Source organism: Pelophylax lessonae (assembly GCF_965119305.1).
Source record: "Pelophylax lessonae genome assembly, chromosome: 12".
Lineage (NCBI taxonomy): Eukaryota > Metazoa > Chordata > Amphibia > Anura > Ranidae > Pelophylax > Pelophylax lessonae.
In genome coordinates, this window is record NC_138779.1 from 131,629,480 (window position 1) to 131,647,500 (window position 18,021).

At 40.4% G+C, this 18,021-nt stretch overlaps 1 protein-coding gene across 2 annotated transcripts in view; it reads right to left on the reverse strand.

The window, feature by feature from the left end:
* Positions 1-18,021, reverse strand: part of SCN4B (sodium voltage-gated channel beta subunit 4) — a 132,474-nt gene that overhangs the window by 36,550 nt on the left and 77,903 nt on the right. For both annotated transcript variants that reach the window (XM_082273398.1, XM_082273397.1), the window contains exon 3: positions 13,844-14,022. In XM_082273398.1, coding sequence (XP_082129524.1) covers positions 13,844-14,022 — 179 coding nt within the window. The remainder of the gene's footprint in view (positions 1-13,843; positions 14,023-18,021) is intronic.

Consider the following 18,021-nt stretch of genomic DNA (forward strand, 5'->3'; position numbering starts at 1 on the left):
AGGCTTATTTCACACAGGTGTTCCATTTGTCCATTTTTCATCCATCCGTTGATGGATAAAAAAATGGACACCAATGTATTTCTATGAGCAAGCGGATGTCAGCAGATGGTCATCCGCTGACATCCACCTCCATTAACATTCGTTTTCTGAAACTGAAGAAAGCCCGAATTTTCTTCGGTTTAAAAAATGGAGCAGACGAAAAACTGATGTAAACGGACTAATGGCCTGCTTTTGCATTGGAGGTGGATGTAAAAAAAACTGATGTAAAAACTTATGAAATACTGATGTAAAACTGATGTTTTAAACAAATAAAATGGATTTAACTGATGAAACAAATGGAACGCCAGTGTTAAAGGGGCCTTAGGCTGCTGCTAGGTGCCGCCATCTTGGTGTAAGCAGCTCCAGCAGACTCAGCTGTTACTCAAGTGACACTCTATGCAGGGGTTTTCAAACTATGGCCCTCCAGTTGTTCAGGAACTACAATTCCCATCATGCCTAGTCATGGCTGTGAAAGTTTTACAATGCCTCATGGGATGTGTAGTTAGTTCTGCAACAGCTGAAGGGGCATAGTTTGAGGATCCCTGCTCTATAGAATTCACCTTTGCTCCTCCCCCAGCAGTTACAGTTAGGTCTATATATATTTGGACACGGCAACAATTTTAGAGTTTCAGGTATTTACCAAAATATATTAAAACTATACCTATATAATGGATACAGGCTGAAAGTGCACACTCTCAGGTTTAATTTGAGGGTATGTACATCCAAATCAGAGGAGAGGTTAAGGAATTACAGCTCTTAAGAATAGCACCCCCTCCCCCTTTTTTCAAGGGACCAAAAGTAATTGGACAATTGAATAAAAAGATATTTCATGCCCAAGTGTGGGCTACTCCTTTGGTATTTCTTCATCAGTTAAGCAGGTAAAAGGTCTGGAGTTGATTCAAAGTGTGTTATTTGCATTTAGAATCTACCTCTGTGAACCTACATCATGCATTCAAAGGAGCTGTTCATGCAAGTGAAACAGGCCATTGGAAGGCTTCAAAAACAAAACAAATCTATCAGAGAGATAGAAGCAACATTAGGCCAAATTAACAGTTTGGTACATTCTAAGAAAAGAAGAACACGCTGGTGAGCTCAGCAACAAAAAAAGGCATGGACGTCCACGGATAGTCGCAGAGGATCCTCTCTATGGCAAAGAAAAACCCATTCACAACATTCAGACAGGTGAAGGACACTCTCCAGGAGGTGGACGTATCATTGTCAAAGTCTACAATCAAGAGAAGACTTCACAAGAGAAAATACAGAGGGTTCACCACAAGGTGCAAACCATTCATAAGCCTGAAGAATAGAAAAGCCAGACAAGACTTTGCCAAAAAACATCTAAAAAAGCCAGACCAGTTCTAGAAAGGTATTCTCTGGGTCAATGAAACTAAGATTTATCTGTACTAGAATTATGGGGGAAAAGATTATGGGGAAGGCTTGGAACAGCTCCTGACTCATAGCACACAACGTCATCTGTAAAACATGGTGGAGGTTGTGTGATGGCATGAGCATGCATGGCCTCCAGTGGCACTGGGTCATTGGTGTTTATTGATGATGTGACAGAAGACAGAAGCAGCTGGATGAATTCTGCAGTGTTTAGCGATATACTGTCAGCCCAAATTCAGCCAAATGCAGCAAAGTTGGTTGCTTCACAGTACAGGTGGACAATGATCCAAAACACACTGCAAAAGCAAACCAGGAGCTTTTCAAGGAAAAAAAAGCGGAATATTCTGCAATTGCAGAGTCAATTATCTGATCTCAACCCAATTGAGCATGCATTTTACTTGCTACAGGCAAAACTGAAAGCAGAAAGACCCACAAACAAAGAACAACTGAAGACAGCTGCAGTTAGAGCCTGGCAAAGCATCAGAAAGGAGGAAACCCAGTCTCGGCCGCCCTGTTGCTGAGCAGGCGACACTGCGGGGGCTTCGTTTTTAGGTAAGTATTTCATAATGAGCTAATATGCGATGCATACTAGCTCATTATGCCTTTGTCTTTACAGGTTTTTTTTTTTCCTCGTTTTTTTTTTTTATGTGCATTTACTTTCTCTTTAAGTTAGTGACAGGGTCCATTTAACAGGGTCCAATATCAACATTTTTATAGGATCCTTCATAAGCCCGAATGTCAATTGGTAGTGTGGCATTTGATAATAATTACAATTCAGCCTACTAGCAGCTTTGATATCAAACTGATAGAGATATTAGAACTTTATATACATTTACTCTAACCTAATTATATCTTAAACATTATCCTGAATACTGGGCTCTCTGCAATGCTTGAATCCACAGTAATCATAGAGTTTATAGGCTTATAGCTTAAAAAAGTGTTTGGTAGGAGATTGAGCTCTTGCTCACGCTTTAGAGGTTCCCCCAGGGCAAATGAAACCTTGCTGTCCCCAGAGAATCAGAAAAATAGTCGCGATTCTGCCCGTGATTCCGAACCATTGCAAGTCGCGGGACGCCCGAGCGATTCCCATGACATGCAATGGCACCCCAAACGTGGCGCAATTTTGCCGAGATTGTCGCCCGACGATTTGCAGTAAAATCACGCAAACAGAATCGTGGGACGCCTGACGCCCAAAAGAAGAACCTAAATGACGTATGTATTTTATAAAATTGTCACTGTTACATTTCAGTTTATTTTGTATTTGAGTGTTAATATCCCACAGGAAAAAATGGTAAGTTGTTTTTTTTTTTCCAAACCTTAATCCCACAGGAATGAATGATAACTTTTTTTTTTTTTTTTTTTAACCAAACCTATATAAGGGGAACTTTGACCCTTGAAAACTACTCAACACTATATAATGGGGTATTAAATTGCAGTAAATGACAGTAAATGCAATTTGATGTGAATAGGCCTGCAACCACTTCACCTGCGGAAGGTTTACCCCCTTCCTGACCAGGCCATTTTTTTGCGATACAGCACTGCGTTAACTTTAACTGACAATTGCGTGGTCATGCGACACTGTACCCAAATAAAATGTATGTCCTTTTTCCCCCACAAATAGAGCTTTCTTTTAGTGCGATTTGATCACCGTTTTTATTTTTTGCACTTTAAACGAAGAACGTCTGACAATTTTGAAAAAAAAAAAGCAATATTTTTTACTTTCTGCTCTAAAATACATCTAATAAAAAAATGTAAAAAATCAAATTTCTTCATCAGTTTAGGACAATGTGTAATCTGCTACATATTTTTGGTAAAAATAAATCACAATAAGCGTATATTGATTGGTCTGCACAAAAGTTATAGTGTCTACAAACTTTGGGTTCTTTTTATTTACTTTTTTAAAATTATATTTAATTATTTTCGTTTTTTTTACTAGTAACGGTGGCGATCATTGCCTAATAGCAGGAACTGCGATATTGCGACGGACAAATCGAACACCTAACACTTTTGACACTTTTTTGGGGACCAGTGACATAAATATAGTGATCAGTGGTAAAAATATGCACTGTCACTGTACAACTGACACTGGCTAGGAAGGGGTTAACATCAGGGGCGATCAAAGGGTTAACTGTGTGCTAATGTTTCAGTGTAGTGCTTTTACTAGTGGAAGGCATGGATTGGTATTTCTGCTTTACAGAAACAAAGGATCCATGTCTTCCGTCCTGACAGAATGACAATCTGCCTTGTTTACAGACTGCCATCCTGTCAGTGTATGAATGATCAGCGGCTGCTGCCGGACATCAGGTCCGCGGGAACTGCTGATCAGCTCCCATTGTGTAAAATCATAGCAGGAGCGAGCCAAAATTAGAAGTGAAGAACCACATATCTATAAGTGATTCTGCGCAGCGCGATCGCCTTGTAGCAGTAAATCTGCTATGGGGTGGTCGGAAAATGGTTAAAAGTAGAATGGTAGGCAGATATTATATCACCAAAAAAGTTATTGCAATGATATGCTATATAAAAGGTGGGCAGGGCTGTCCCTTAAAATAATCGAGTTACGGGTACACCATACTCACTCACATACAGGGGGGGAGGGATCTGGGGGCTTCCAGATTCCCATAAGCCCCCTGCCTGCACACCTCCACAACCACCGCCCAGGGTTGTCCGGAAGAGGCCCTTGTCCTCATCAACATGGGGACAAGGTGCTTCGGGGTGGGGGGGGGCAGAGCCCCCCTGTCCTCAAAACACCCACCCCCCCACGTGTTGAGGGCATGTGGCCTGATATGGTCCGGGGAGGGGGGGCTTTTGCTTGTCTCCTCCCCTTTCCTGACCTGCTGGGCTGCATGCTCTGATAAGAGTCTGGTATGGATTTTTTTTTTGGGGGGGGGGACCCTACATCGTTTTTGTATTTTTTTTTTGCTGTGAGGGTTACTCTTAAAATCCATACCAGACTCAAAGGGCCTGGTATGGAACTTGGGGGGGACCCCACGCCCAAAAGAAAAAAAAAAAGATTCTCAGAGCACAAGTCACACCACAAGTCGGATCTCTCATAGGGAACCATTGATTTTGACATGTCAAAAAAAATATCTTGATGTGGCTTAACGCTGTATGTGGCGTTAAGCCACGTTTAGCAGCGTCAGACATTTTTACAGCTGTAACGCCGGTCCTCAGAACGCGCTGGCCCTGGGATGCGCAGCCAGCCAGAATTTTTTTTTGCTCATAAAACCTACCTTGTCTCTTTCTATTTGCTGTCAATTAACCACGCTAGCGGTATCCCCGAGCGTGACTCAGGGTAGGAATTTCCTGCTACTATCGGTATCCCCGAGTCACGCTCGGGGTGAATGGGCAGAGCTATGCAGACAGCGCAGCGGAGTGTCTTACCTTATCCTGGCGATCCAGCGATGAGCTCTCATTGCTGTGACCGCCAGCGAGATCTCCGTCGCTCGTCTGTCGGTAGGAGGACTTCCTGGTTCCGTTCCCTGCAGCAGCAATGCTGCATGGGAGCGGAACTGGGAGTAAAAATCAAAGTTACACCAAACACTAACATATAAAAAGGAGGTGATACAGTGTAATCTGAGAGGATTACACTGTATCACTTTGGTAAAAGTCACAGTGCCCTCTCAGTGCCCCCTTGCCATTGTCGTTTGCGTGAAATAAAATAATCTGAAAATGGCATCAAAAAAGCGCTGTCCCGCATATGCGCTTTTGGATGAGATGAGCGACTGCGACAGCGACACGGAGCTGCTCGCAGAACAGAGCGACAGTGAGTCATGCGGAGATCTGTCATCTGACTCTGACACCGACACTGATCGAGAAAGTGACGCCGATGATCCCGCACCTGACCTAGGTGATGTGCGCACTTGGTGCCCTTTAGACAGCGATGCGGACCAGGCAGCGCCCCCGAGATTCCGTTTCACTGGATCTCCGGGGATGAAGGTTGACGTGGAGAATGACAACCCCCTGGCGTACCTCAAGTTATTTCTAACGGAGGAGGTAATTCTAAAAATAGTCGCTGAAACCAACCGCTACCATGAGCAGCAGTACGCTACGCTGCGCGCCAAATTTTCCCATTCCAGAAAATGGGAACCAGTCAGTAGAGAGGACATCTGGAAGTTTTTAGGACTCATCATCCTTCAGGGGGTGGTGGGCAAACCGCTCCAAAAATGGTATTGGACCACGAATAAGATGCTGGCCACTCCATTTTTTGGCACAGTGATGTCCGAGTACCGATTTTCTCTGATTATGAAAAATTAGCATTTTGCAAACAACGAGGAGTTTGATGAGGCCACGCATCCTGCGCCCAAACTCAAGAAAATCTGGGAGGTGAGCCAAATGATTGTCACCAACTTCCAGCAGACCTATGTGCCAGACAGGGATGTTTGTGTGGACGAAAGTCTCATGGCCTACAAGGGACGCCTGAGCTGGATCCAATATATTGCGTCCAAAAGAGCGAGGTTCGGGATCAAATTTTACATGCTCTGTGAGTCGTCCACAGGATATATATGGAATGCTGTAATTTACACCGGGAAAGGTACAAAATTCAATCCCAAGTACAGCAGCTATGGGATGGCCACATCCTCTGTCCTTTCACTGCTGGACCCCCTTTTGAACCAGGGATATTGCGTGACAACGGATAACTTTTATACCTCTCCAGAACTTTTTGAAGTTTTGCTCCGAAACAAAACAGATGGGTATGGTACTGTTAGGCCAAATCGGCGGGACATGCCATCAATGTTTAGCAAGAAAAAGCTAAAAAAAGGAGAGATGGTTGCCTTTCAAAAGGGTAAAATGATGGCAATGAGCTGGCAAGACAAAAAGGACGTGTGTCTCATGAGCACCGTGCACAACACCACCACTGCCATGGTCCGCACAAAACATGGAACAGATATGCAGAAGCCGCAAGTCGTGATCGACTACAATCACACGATGGGAGGTGTCGACCGAGCCGATCAGGCAATGACCTTTTACCCGGCGATGCCGAAGCAACAAAAAAAATACTACAAAAAGATTTTTAGGCATCTCCTTGAACAGTGCCTCTGGAACGACTATATTCTTTACAAAGCCAACATTGCCATACCCCTCGTTCATTCGGACTTTATTTGGAAGGTGGCTGAGCAGATTTTCGTCAACCACCCAACACCATCATCAGTATCTGCTAACAGACCCGGACGACGTGCTGTTGACATTGGCAATCCAGAGCGCCTGACAGGCCGTCATTTTGTGGACTTTGTACCGCCCACCCCAAAAAAGTTGGCGCCTACCAGGATGTGCGTCGTCTGCTGTTCTAAAAAGGATGGCAATGGAAGAAAAGTCTGAAAGGAAACAAGGTACTATTGCCCAGATTGCAATGTCGGACTTTGTCTAGTGCCCTGCTTCAAACTTTTTCACACTCAGGATGTGTATTGAATTTCTTTGACAAATTTCATTATTTTTCCTTGCCTTCTTGAATAAAATTCTATTATTGATTGGATTATAATTCATGTGTTTGTGTTTAAAATTCATTACATCTGGGATGTCTACTAGAGTCTTGTTTTGGTAAGTTTTAAGTCAGTAATTACTAAGAATTGTAGGCCTTTAATACATAACGCCAAATTTCCATGGAAAGAATTGTACCGCTTTTGGTACAGAATTCCTGACAGAATCATACCGCTAGGGAGGTTAAAGTGCTCATGTACTATCTTGACACTAGCTTATTTCTACAAAAAAAACATGAATATTTTGGGAAAAACTGGGATTAGGGGGATGGAAGTGGGTGTCAATGAATGGGGGGACCATGATTGCGAAGAGTTATTCTCTTCTCTGGGTTGACATTATATTAAACTTAATGCACTGTGGTACTGTGAAAAAAAGTTCATAAAACATACTATTAAACTGGTTTCTCACTGGTCACTTCAGCTAGTGCTGTCTACTTTAAAATAAAGCTAAATTCCTCAACTTCATCTAAAGATTAAGCTTTTTAAACTTAGCTTTAAGATCTGTTGTGGCTGCTGTTTCCACCAATTTAAGTCTATTACTGCTCGATAAGAAAATAAAATAAAAAATCAGGTGCCAAAACTACTTAAAAAAAGCCCCTTTTTAACTTCAGATTTAGGCCACGTTTTTTAACTTCAGATTTATTGTTAAAAATACATATATATAGTTATCCATATCCTAAATTTATTAAATATTAATCTTCAACGAATTAAAATGAAATATTCGTATTACAACATACCATATTAAAACACTGCTTGCCAAAAAAAATATATATGTATTTTTAACGATAAATTGTTGGTTAATGAACTGAGTAGGACGTATAGGAAAGCGCGACACAGTATCTAATTTTTAATATTACATTATCCTGCTATAAGTATAGTAGTATATAGGGTTGTATAATAAGAAGGAAATAGAGGAAAGATATATGCAGCGGTCTATTTAGTATTACATAAACTGCTGACAGCGAGGAGGGTGTATCAATATGGCGTCATAGAGGCCTCCGGGAGAGTAAGATGACGACATGTGTACTTCCGGTATGACGCAGATTGACACTCCTACAATAGCAGAGGGTTAGGCGGAGTAAGTTGGATATACATGTATTTAAGTCAGACAGACAAAAAACACTGCAGCTTCAGAGGACGCCATGTGGGTGTGGCGAAACCGGTCAAGCAGCAGGTTGAGCGTCTGACATCACTTCCATTTCCTGTGGTTGGAGCGCAGGAGAGCCACAGCGTCCACCACAGTAGGAAACAGCCTTATTTGTATGGAGAAATTGTGAGTGTAATGATGATTTTTTTACTTGAATAAATAGTTGTTTTAAACATATTACACTATGGAAGTTTATTTTATTCATATGGCGGATGGTACTTGGTGGTGAGGAGGATAGAGCCCTGAAAGTAACATCATAAGGACAGTCTGGAGTAACCCCCATCCCTGAGAGGAGGTGTGTGCCTTGGTGGAGATCTATAAGGCTTATGGCACCTTTCACACGGGCGCTCCGTATGTCCGTATATCACCCCATCCGTTTGCGGGTGATATACGGACATAATGCATGTCAATGGGATTGCGGATGTCAGCGGAGGACCATCCGCTGACATCCAATTTGCGTCCTTTCAGTTTTTTAGAATGGAACAGAACCCTATTTTTTCTTCCGTTTAAAAAAACAGAACGGATGCAAAATCGGATGTCAGCGGTGTCATCCGCTGACATCCGCAATCCCATAGACATACATTATGTCCGTATATCTTCCGCAAACAGATGGGATGATATGCGGACATACGGACCGGATGACACAAGTGTCATCCGTGTCCGTGAAAAAAAAAAAAAAAAAGTGCAACAGCGGAGGAAAAAAACTGAGCGGCCGTGTGAAAGAGGCCTATCTCTTACCGGCTTCTGGTAAGCAGGGAGGAAAGAGGGGGGCACAGCTCACAGCACTGCAGCACAGTGTGAATTCACGATTGCCTTCCAGTTTGCTCAGTGGACACTGACCACTTCCTTGATTTATATTTGGACAGTTTGATGAAAGGACTCTTAAGTATTAGGAGGAGGAGCCCAGCTATAACTGTTTTGCACAAGCACTTGTCACTTTATTGTCACTGCATGAGATTAATATTTAATTATACTGTCACTATATTTTATTTATGCTAACGGTACTATTACCTATTAAGTTATTGTTTATTCAGCATGGTAACAATATTAATTTAATTATTGTATTTACACGGTATAGTGGAGAGTAATTTATTATTGCACAATTTTAGAGCAGCGCTGACACATTTGCACATAGACACTTTGAAGGAATTTATTCCTTTTAATCAGCAGCAGACTAACTAAATTTAGTTAATATTTTTTGTCATATTTTTTTAGCACCATAAAATTCTTTATATGTCACATTATTTATATATCATTATATATATTTAATTTATCACACATTCCTAAGCGCAGGTTCACCCCCGGGTCTTTTCAGTTCACACGTGATCGAATACCACCAAAAGAAAGCTCTATTTGTGGGGAAAAAAAAGGACATTAATGTTATTTGGGTACATCGTCACACGACCGTGTAATTGTCTGTTAAAGTAACGCAGTGCCCTCCGTATCACTAAAAATGACGTAGTCCAGAAGTGATTAAATGTCCCCACATGGCAGTGCCTAGCTTCCCATGCTTTTTCTGACAACAGCTTGCCTATCTGGCATGGAAACAGTCCTCTATAGGCTTCAAAGACTGTTAAGTTTTAGTTTCAATACTTTCAAACAGGAATCAACAAACCCCCCAAAATCAAACCTGGCAGATTCATCCATCGCTAATGAAAGGGCCAACCATGTCATTGGAGTCATTAAGTCGAATGATTGTTCTCCATTACAACTCGTACAGAGCATATCACGCAAACAATAATGACATTGCATTGGATGCCGTGGCAGCCTACACTGACAGGCCAGGCAAATGCACACCTGCAAGGATGCTGTGCAAACTTAGTTGATGGATGCAGGGTGTGTGTGCTAATGAGTACAGGTGGTGAACTTCTTCTTGTGTCTAAACAATTTTCACATCCCAGATCTACATAACGGAAAGTCATAAACTTTTCTATGGAACACATCAGGGCTGAGGTTCTAAAAATCATAGAAAAAAGCTTTTTCTTTTCTGCAACAGAGGTACATTAATGTATTGGTACATAGGGGAGCTGGAATTTAGAAAAAAAAAGGTGAACTTAGCCTTTAACCCTAAGAGAAAATCGAAAAGCCCGTTAAACTTGCCTAGAATAGTTTAAAACCGTTTATTTAAAATTTCTGCTAAAATATATTTCACATGCTATGAGTCACATTTTGTATAAGCTCTCAGTGGGGTTGATTTATTAAAACCGGAGATTGCAAAATCTGGTGCAGCTCTGCATAGAACCCAATCAGCTTCCAGGTTTTTTTGTCAAAGCTGAAGTTAGAAGATGATTGGCTATCATGCACTGCTGCACCACATCTTGCGCTCTCCAGTTTCAGTAAATCAACCCCATTGTGCCATAAAGACTTGTATTATCTATCAGCAGTTATAGAATATGCTCTCTCTTATGTGGTTATTACATTATATCTATTATATCCTTATCCACACAAAGTAACATCCAAGTAATCTGATACAGAGAGCACTTACCCTTGTGACCTAAATGAACGCTTTAGTTATCAACTAACGATGTTATACATACTGTACACTAGCAAGGGGATAGAGGTCTGATTTCTTTAATACTCAGTTTAGTTCCAGATCTCACATGATCAATAATGTGCACAATAGTTCACATGCTTTAGTGAGATAAATTTTCTTTTTATCAAAGCACTGGGCTGTGATGAAAGACCATTTTGAAATATTATGTGCTCTCTTATTAATACTTTATATATGAAAATTCAAGACAAAAGAGCATGTAATAACACAAAAGGTCAGGCAAAAACCTTTGCAGATGTTCCTTGCTTTCAAATTATGACTTTACCTGTGCTCAACACGAGTGGTTCTGGATGTCCTGATGGTCAAAAGGGGCAAAAAGGAATGTTTTGAAGTACTCTGCCCACTTATCCATAAGCAGAGACTGAACTCCTTGTTTTTGTTCTTTGTGCTGGAAGTGAAGGTGTATGAATCCCTTCTATTTGAAGAAGCCAATGCTTTATTCCACAATATTATAGAAGTAGGCTTTATGGTTCTCCTGGACTCACAAGCACTATACCATAGACCCAGTAAAGCCACATTTTACACTAATGAGGGCTGAGAAGTCCAAAACAGCTGTATGCAAGTTAGCAATACTGGCTCTGTAAAGTTATGGCTTTATCTGTGCTATACACCAGCATATCTGGATACATTGATGGCCAAAAGCAAATGATCTGCAAGACATGGCTCCACCCATAAACAGAGACTGAGCTCCTTAATTTTTGGGTCTTGTGCTGGAAGGGAGGACATGTAAATTCTATTTTTACCTTCTATTTTTAAGATTCAATAAGTGCACTGTCTCGGTTGATAAATGAATATCCCATCTGGGCAACCTGTCAGAGAATGTTGCTTTGATAGGGCAGGATCTCCAGAAGAATAGAGAATGCACAACAGCTACCAAGGATCGTATTAGTGACTTATATATTATAAGATATACTCCCAGCGCTGATGCAGGGACTCTCAAATGACTAAACAACTGGCGAGGTTGTAGAGCATGCAGGCGGAAGACCTGGAAAACTGCATGAGAAGAAACAATGTCCGCATAGTGGGTTTTGCAGAAGGAAACGAGGGTAGAGACCCTTGTGAAGTGGTGGCTCCTTGATAATTTTGCAAAGATGCCTTCATGCTGCATTTCTCAGTGAAGCTGGCCTACTGCGCTCCTACTAGACCCTTGCCACTGGGTAATCCTCCTAGACCCATGCTGACAAGACTGCCTAATATCCCGCGACCAAGAAGCAGTACTATGCCTGGCACGTGAAAGATGCAATATTCACTACAATGGGGTCAGAATCTCCTTTTATCTGGACTTTTTCAGCTGAGGTCCAAGGGAGTAGGGCGAAATCTACTGAGGTCAGGAAACTACTATTTTTAAGATTGCAAAGCTATATTTCACAATAGTTTGGAAGTTGGCTTTTTGGTTCCTTTTGTACTGCCTCACAGTGACCTTAATCGATGTACCGTTCCCCCATATTCATGAATAAACTAAAATATAAGTTATGTATGAGTGATCCTCAATCTCTCCTAGTTCTGTGAAAGAAAAAGTAGAACAGATGAGGTGGGGAAGTGTGGGGACAATAGGGGTTTTATGCAATTGTTAAAGAGAAAATTTGCCTTTATAAAAAAAAAATGGCTATTTACAAACAGAAACTCAGAAATAATTGCAGGTTTTTTTTAATTACCTTTTTTTGTTTTTTTCCCTATTGTTTTTCTCTAAAAATGGCCATTTTTACTAAGGGTAAATTAAACAATCCCCCTTTAGTTCCTGGAACACTGCATATAATTTTAGGTCTGCCTCCTGTAATGTGTAACAGGAACTTTCCAGGATGAAGCTGGAAAGCCATGGTTATATCACCAGTGCCTTACTAAACCAGGAAAACAAGAAAAACTGTCATTGCAGGTAAAAGGAAAAAAAGTTCAACTGATGAATATAAGATCATTTCATATCAGCATGCAGAGCTGTATGCTGACGTGATTTTTGGTGAGATTGCCGAAAGGTCCACTTTAAGTTGCCATATAAGACTGTGTTGTGATAGGACCACCACTGGAATATCATTCTTACTTTGAGGAAGTGGAGAAAACCTTTTCCTCAACAGTAATCAGTACACAATGCTACTGTCACGGTTCTACTTTGTCTTTTAACTCTACTCTACTACACACCATGCAATTTACACAAATGGGTTGTTGAATGAGGACAAGTGTCACAGATGTGACTTTGATCAACCTACTGCAAAGCATGTCTTCTGCCTTGTCCTGTAATCAACATACACTGGCAACAAATACACTCTGTACATACTTCAAAAAATTAACCTCATTATACTACTTAATCTTGGAACACGCTACTTGCCATTATACAAATAGATATACAAAGAACATGCCCATTGATGACTGGGGGGATATCCTGCTAAGGGAAAAGACTCTATGACACAATGACAAAACTATGACTATACATGTATGTGGTCAACAACATTATACCCAAATACAAACACACGTACATCAGCCAGACATGACCCTCCAAATTGGATCAAATCTCTACAAACCTGTTCTCATCCCTTCTTACCCATGATGGAAAATGTCAAAATGAAAAGAATGGGGAACATTTGGTAACTCAACTGCACCTCAAATCAGCAGTGTACATATGCATTTTGCGTGCAAATGTACAGCATTAACCATTGTGTTTGTTCTGCAACCAAAGCAACTATCCTCTTCTTTTCTCTGTTGTGCTGCAACATTGATCAGTTATTTTGTGATGAAATTCAACCTCAGAACTGTTGCAGAACTTCGAAGTGCTATGAAGCACTTTTTAAACATGTACAGTTAGGTTAATTTTCAAAGCAGCTAAAGTATTATAGGAAATGCATACAAAAATAAGCCTGACTATAAAATAAAAAGCTACACATTCATATCCACAACAAAAAGAGCCCCCCACTGTATGCTCTGGCATTGGGACCATTTCCAAAAGATAGATTAATAGAGCCTATTATTAGTTATAATAGAATATAAGGGAGCAGTACTAAATGCAAAGCTCCACATGCAACAGAAAATATTACTCTCCTTTATTCGATTATTCTAATCAGTTCTTTTCAAACACCTAAGTCTTTGTTTCTGTGTAAATTGTAAAAATTACAATTTGTGGTCAGCAATATTTAATGCTGTACTAAATGTGTAGTGACACAAATAATAATATATTACATGTATAAATCTCTTTACAAAAGAATTGTAAATGTGATTAGCAAATTTAAAAGGAATATTGCTCTATTTCAAAATGCTCACTTCCTCTGGCTTTGATGAATCATTGAACCTGTATTCCCATTTGAAGGTCACATCTTCGAACCCGATGCAAGTGGTAAATATGCAAAGCAGATTGACATCCGTTCCATTCCGAGCTTTCACTTGATTGTTCTTGCCTACGGATACTTCTAGTGTGAAGCAGGTATGAGCAAGTAGCATAGCTGAGGGTAGACATAAGTTTTAATTAATATGTTTATACAATGCATTTACGAAACCATATATGTACTCAATTTAGCTTTTTAATTATGATGTGAAAGGTATCAAATAAACCAGTATAGTTCTTTTTTCTGTAAAACTCAGTATTTTAAATGAAAATAGTCAGAAATCAATAGCCATATAATACCTTGTATACTCTTGTGTACAGATAGATACAAATTTCATTACTGTCAAAAATATTTTAGCATTGCATCATTTAAATTTGACTTGTTACAAAAATAGTCTTACTATTTATAGCAATGGACTCCAAACTGCAGCCCAGGGACAGAATGTGGCCCCTTGCTGGCTTTAATCTGGCCCTTGGTACACTACTCCTCCAGCTGATACCGATAATGGGATATCCCAATTATGGGACACTGACAGCACCAATGGGGTATTGTTCCTCTTACTGATATAAAAAGGGTCACTATTCCTCCCATTAAAACCAATGATGGGGCATTGTTTGCTTCCACTGGCCACAGTCTGGCCCACTCAAAGCCTTAAGGACAATACGCTGGCCCTTAGCTTAGCAAGTTTAGAGACCCCTGATTTATAGTACAGGGCCAAAGATAAGTTTTTCCGATGAGTGTAAAAACACTTTTATAGATGGTGGTGGGCAAAAACATTTTGCAACCTGTTCATTGAAGGGAAATGAGGAGTGAAATGAGATGAGGACTGAAAGTTCTAAAAATCAAAGTTAGGAAGGGTGAAAACCTTTTTATGGTTTGTTGAAATTTCCCCTCACTTCCTGTCCTGATGACAGTTTCCAGGTCCCTGAAACTGAAAGTGTCACCAAGACAGAAATGTAGGTGAAATCTCTCAACAATATGGGAACATGGGCAAAAAAAAAAACTAACAAGAGTTATAACTTCTCCTCCCCGCTAAAATAGTTTTAAATGGATTTTTGTGTCTCTATTTGGAAGACCATAAATTAAATGTTTAGGCTTATTTTTTTTTACCTCTTCTTTCTGATAGGCTCCTAGCTACAGATTAATCAATACCTGAAAATCCCACTGTGCTGGATGTGAAGGGCTATAAACACTGTTTAAACATACTGAAATACCAATCCCTCTAGCCTATTTTACTTCCTAAAAGCACTCCAAGCAAGGACTTTTTTAGAGTCGGTCACCATTCCCCTTGCTAAAAAAAAACTGCGCATAAGTTGAGAGGTTTAACATGTTTAAGTGCAGACATAGATTGGCCAACTCTGCATAATTGTCATTAACCTAAACCCTCTTTTGCAAGATGTCTACATTGGCCAAGAGTGGATTTAAACACACTACTGGATCACCAGTTACTATACTATGTATGCCACTTAAAATCTGTCTTTATACATAGTTGCCATATTCCAGCTGAAAGTTTAAAGCTTACAGAGAGGGAATCTACTTTTTAGGTGATGGGCGGAAGAACGTTACTAGGTGGTCTCACAAGAAAGAGAAAAATGTGGTACAATCTGATTGCATTATTGCTCTACAAACCTACACAAAAAATGCATTCAATTTGAACAATCAAGTAAGCCCATACACTATATAATAGTTAGAAAACATGAAGGAAATTATGTAATCAGATTACACTAACTGTAGCAAGCACTAGACGACCTAATAGCAAGCAGGAATTTATGACGGTTTAAATTCTGTAGAACTGTGAATTTTTAAGTGTTGTCATCTTTCTTACACCACGTAGGCAAGAGTACAGCAGGAATGGGTGGATTGCAAGAGCATCTGCATTCATTTACAATTTGATTATAAAGTAAAATAGTTCCAATATGTGTGTCATCTTTGCTTTTAGATGTTTTGGCTGAAATAGCCCTAAATAATAAAAGGGCAAATGTGCACCTGGAAAATGTGACTGCCAGTGAAAATCACTCAAATGTCACATTTAATATGGTTGGTAAATGTGAAGGCTAGAGCCTTCCATAATGCTGAGACAATGTTTTTTTTTACACAGCTTCGGTAACAGAAGGGTTAGGTAATTGTTTTTTTCTGTTTTTCTTTTTTTTTCCATTTCTTTTTTTAATTTAAAGTAAAAAAAAAGTATAAATACAAATTTTTAGAAAATGCGTGACCCCCTCCTTCCAGTCGATACTAGCCCGAAACTACAAGCATGCAGCCCATGCCATGCGTGACCCCCTCTTTCCAGACGATACTAACCCGAAACTACAAGCATGCAGCCCATGCCATGCGTGACCCCCTCTTTCCAGACGATACTAGCCCGAAACTACAAGCATGCAGCCCATGCCATGCGTGAGCCCCTCTTTCCAGGCGATACTAGCCCGAAACTACAAGCATGCAGCCCATGCCAGGTTGATGACCCGACAGGAATCCCACAAAAAAAGGTGGTACCTTTATGGTCCAACAGAGAGTTCTGGCAAAGGGTGGGTTTATTTGCGATGGGAATAATGAAGGCCTTTCCCGATGAAATGTGCTAGAGTTTCAATCCTAATTTTATAAAATTTAAAGAGGACTCATGTTGTATGCAGAGTTTTCATAAACTATTACTTTGTGGCATACCAGTAGCCCTAACCTTGCACTGAGACATGGTGTAGAATGGTAACAGCTGATTTATTATTTTTCTGTGCCATCTACCTGCCCCACAAGAGTAGCAAGTAAGTTCCCTTTCCTGGTCAAATAGTTTTAGAGGTTCTTAGGCCTTCTAACTAGTTCACTGTAAGTGAAACGCATATGGGCACAATTTAAAAAGAGTTTAGGGATATTAATTAACTAACATATAATTTCCAGGTTGCATCAGATTCTAAAAATACGGTACTCCCTGGCAGGTCTCCCCCACCCCACTGAAGAGTACCAAAAAAATAGAGCAAAAGATTCCTCCTTCCTCATTTCTCAACTGCATGAAGAGATGAGGTAGATCTATGGTTATCCCTGTTTTCCTGGAAACAGTCGCATTGCACAGATGCCAAACCAAAACTGTGCCAGTACAGCCTGCATAGTTGAAAGCCAGCCCACCAATATTCTAGGTTGGCACCTGCGCAGTTGAAAAGCTGGCCTGCCACCTGCTATATATTGGGGTGGTGCTTGCGCTGTCACTGAATTTTGTATTTTCCACAGGAAAGAGAAGAAGGAGGGTGAGGGACAAATGAACTCTGGCCATATGACATTATAGAACTAAGCCCATTCAGTAAGCCAAGGGCAAGGTATATATACTGTAATTCATGCATTCATATAAGTTTATTATGCAGGTTGTTTGGGGATTCTAGAGGACTCAGGGTGTGTGGAGGAGGGATATTGACAGATACAGGATGTATGGGCGGGGGTTCCGCAGGATGCATGGGAGGGGGTTCCGCAGGATGCAGGGTGTATGCGAAGGGATTCTGGAAGATGCAGGGTGGATGGTGAGGGTTCTGCTGGATGCAGGATGGATGGTAGGGATTCTGAAAGAGTGTGTAGTGAAAGGATTCTAGATGATGCATGGTTAGGGGGGTTCTGGAGAATACATGGTGTATGTGGAAGAGGAAGGGCAATTCTGGAGGATGCAGGGTGTACGGTGTCATTTGACCATCATATTTTTTTTTTTTTTTTTTTTTTTTTTTAAAACAAAAACATTGATGGGTCATCTCTGCCTGCAAAATGAAAACATGTCTGGCGAATGTGCAGAGAATGTAGAATGTAACACAGTAAGTATTTGTCTTTAATAAAGAATAGATGGAATGTTGAGGTATTTTTTTTCTCATTTAGAGAATGTGGTTTATAAATAAGGTAACTGCCCCCAGGGAATTTTCTGCAAAGACGAAGACAAATTTTTTGTAACTATTTCCCTTTTGTAACTATTTCCCTTTGCAAAATGTTTCTGATTTAAGGAAAACTTGTCCTTCGATTAAAAATACCTTTTTTACATCTATTCAATATTTGTGAATTGTCTCTTTTAGCTGAAGCATTACACATTTTTTTTTTTTGGTGCATACACATTCGTTCCATTGACTTTTTGGGCCCCAATAAAGTGATGTAACA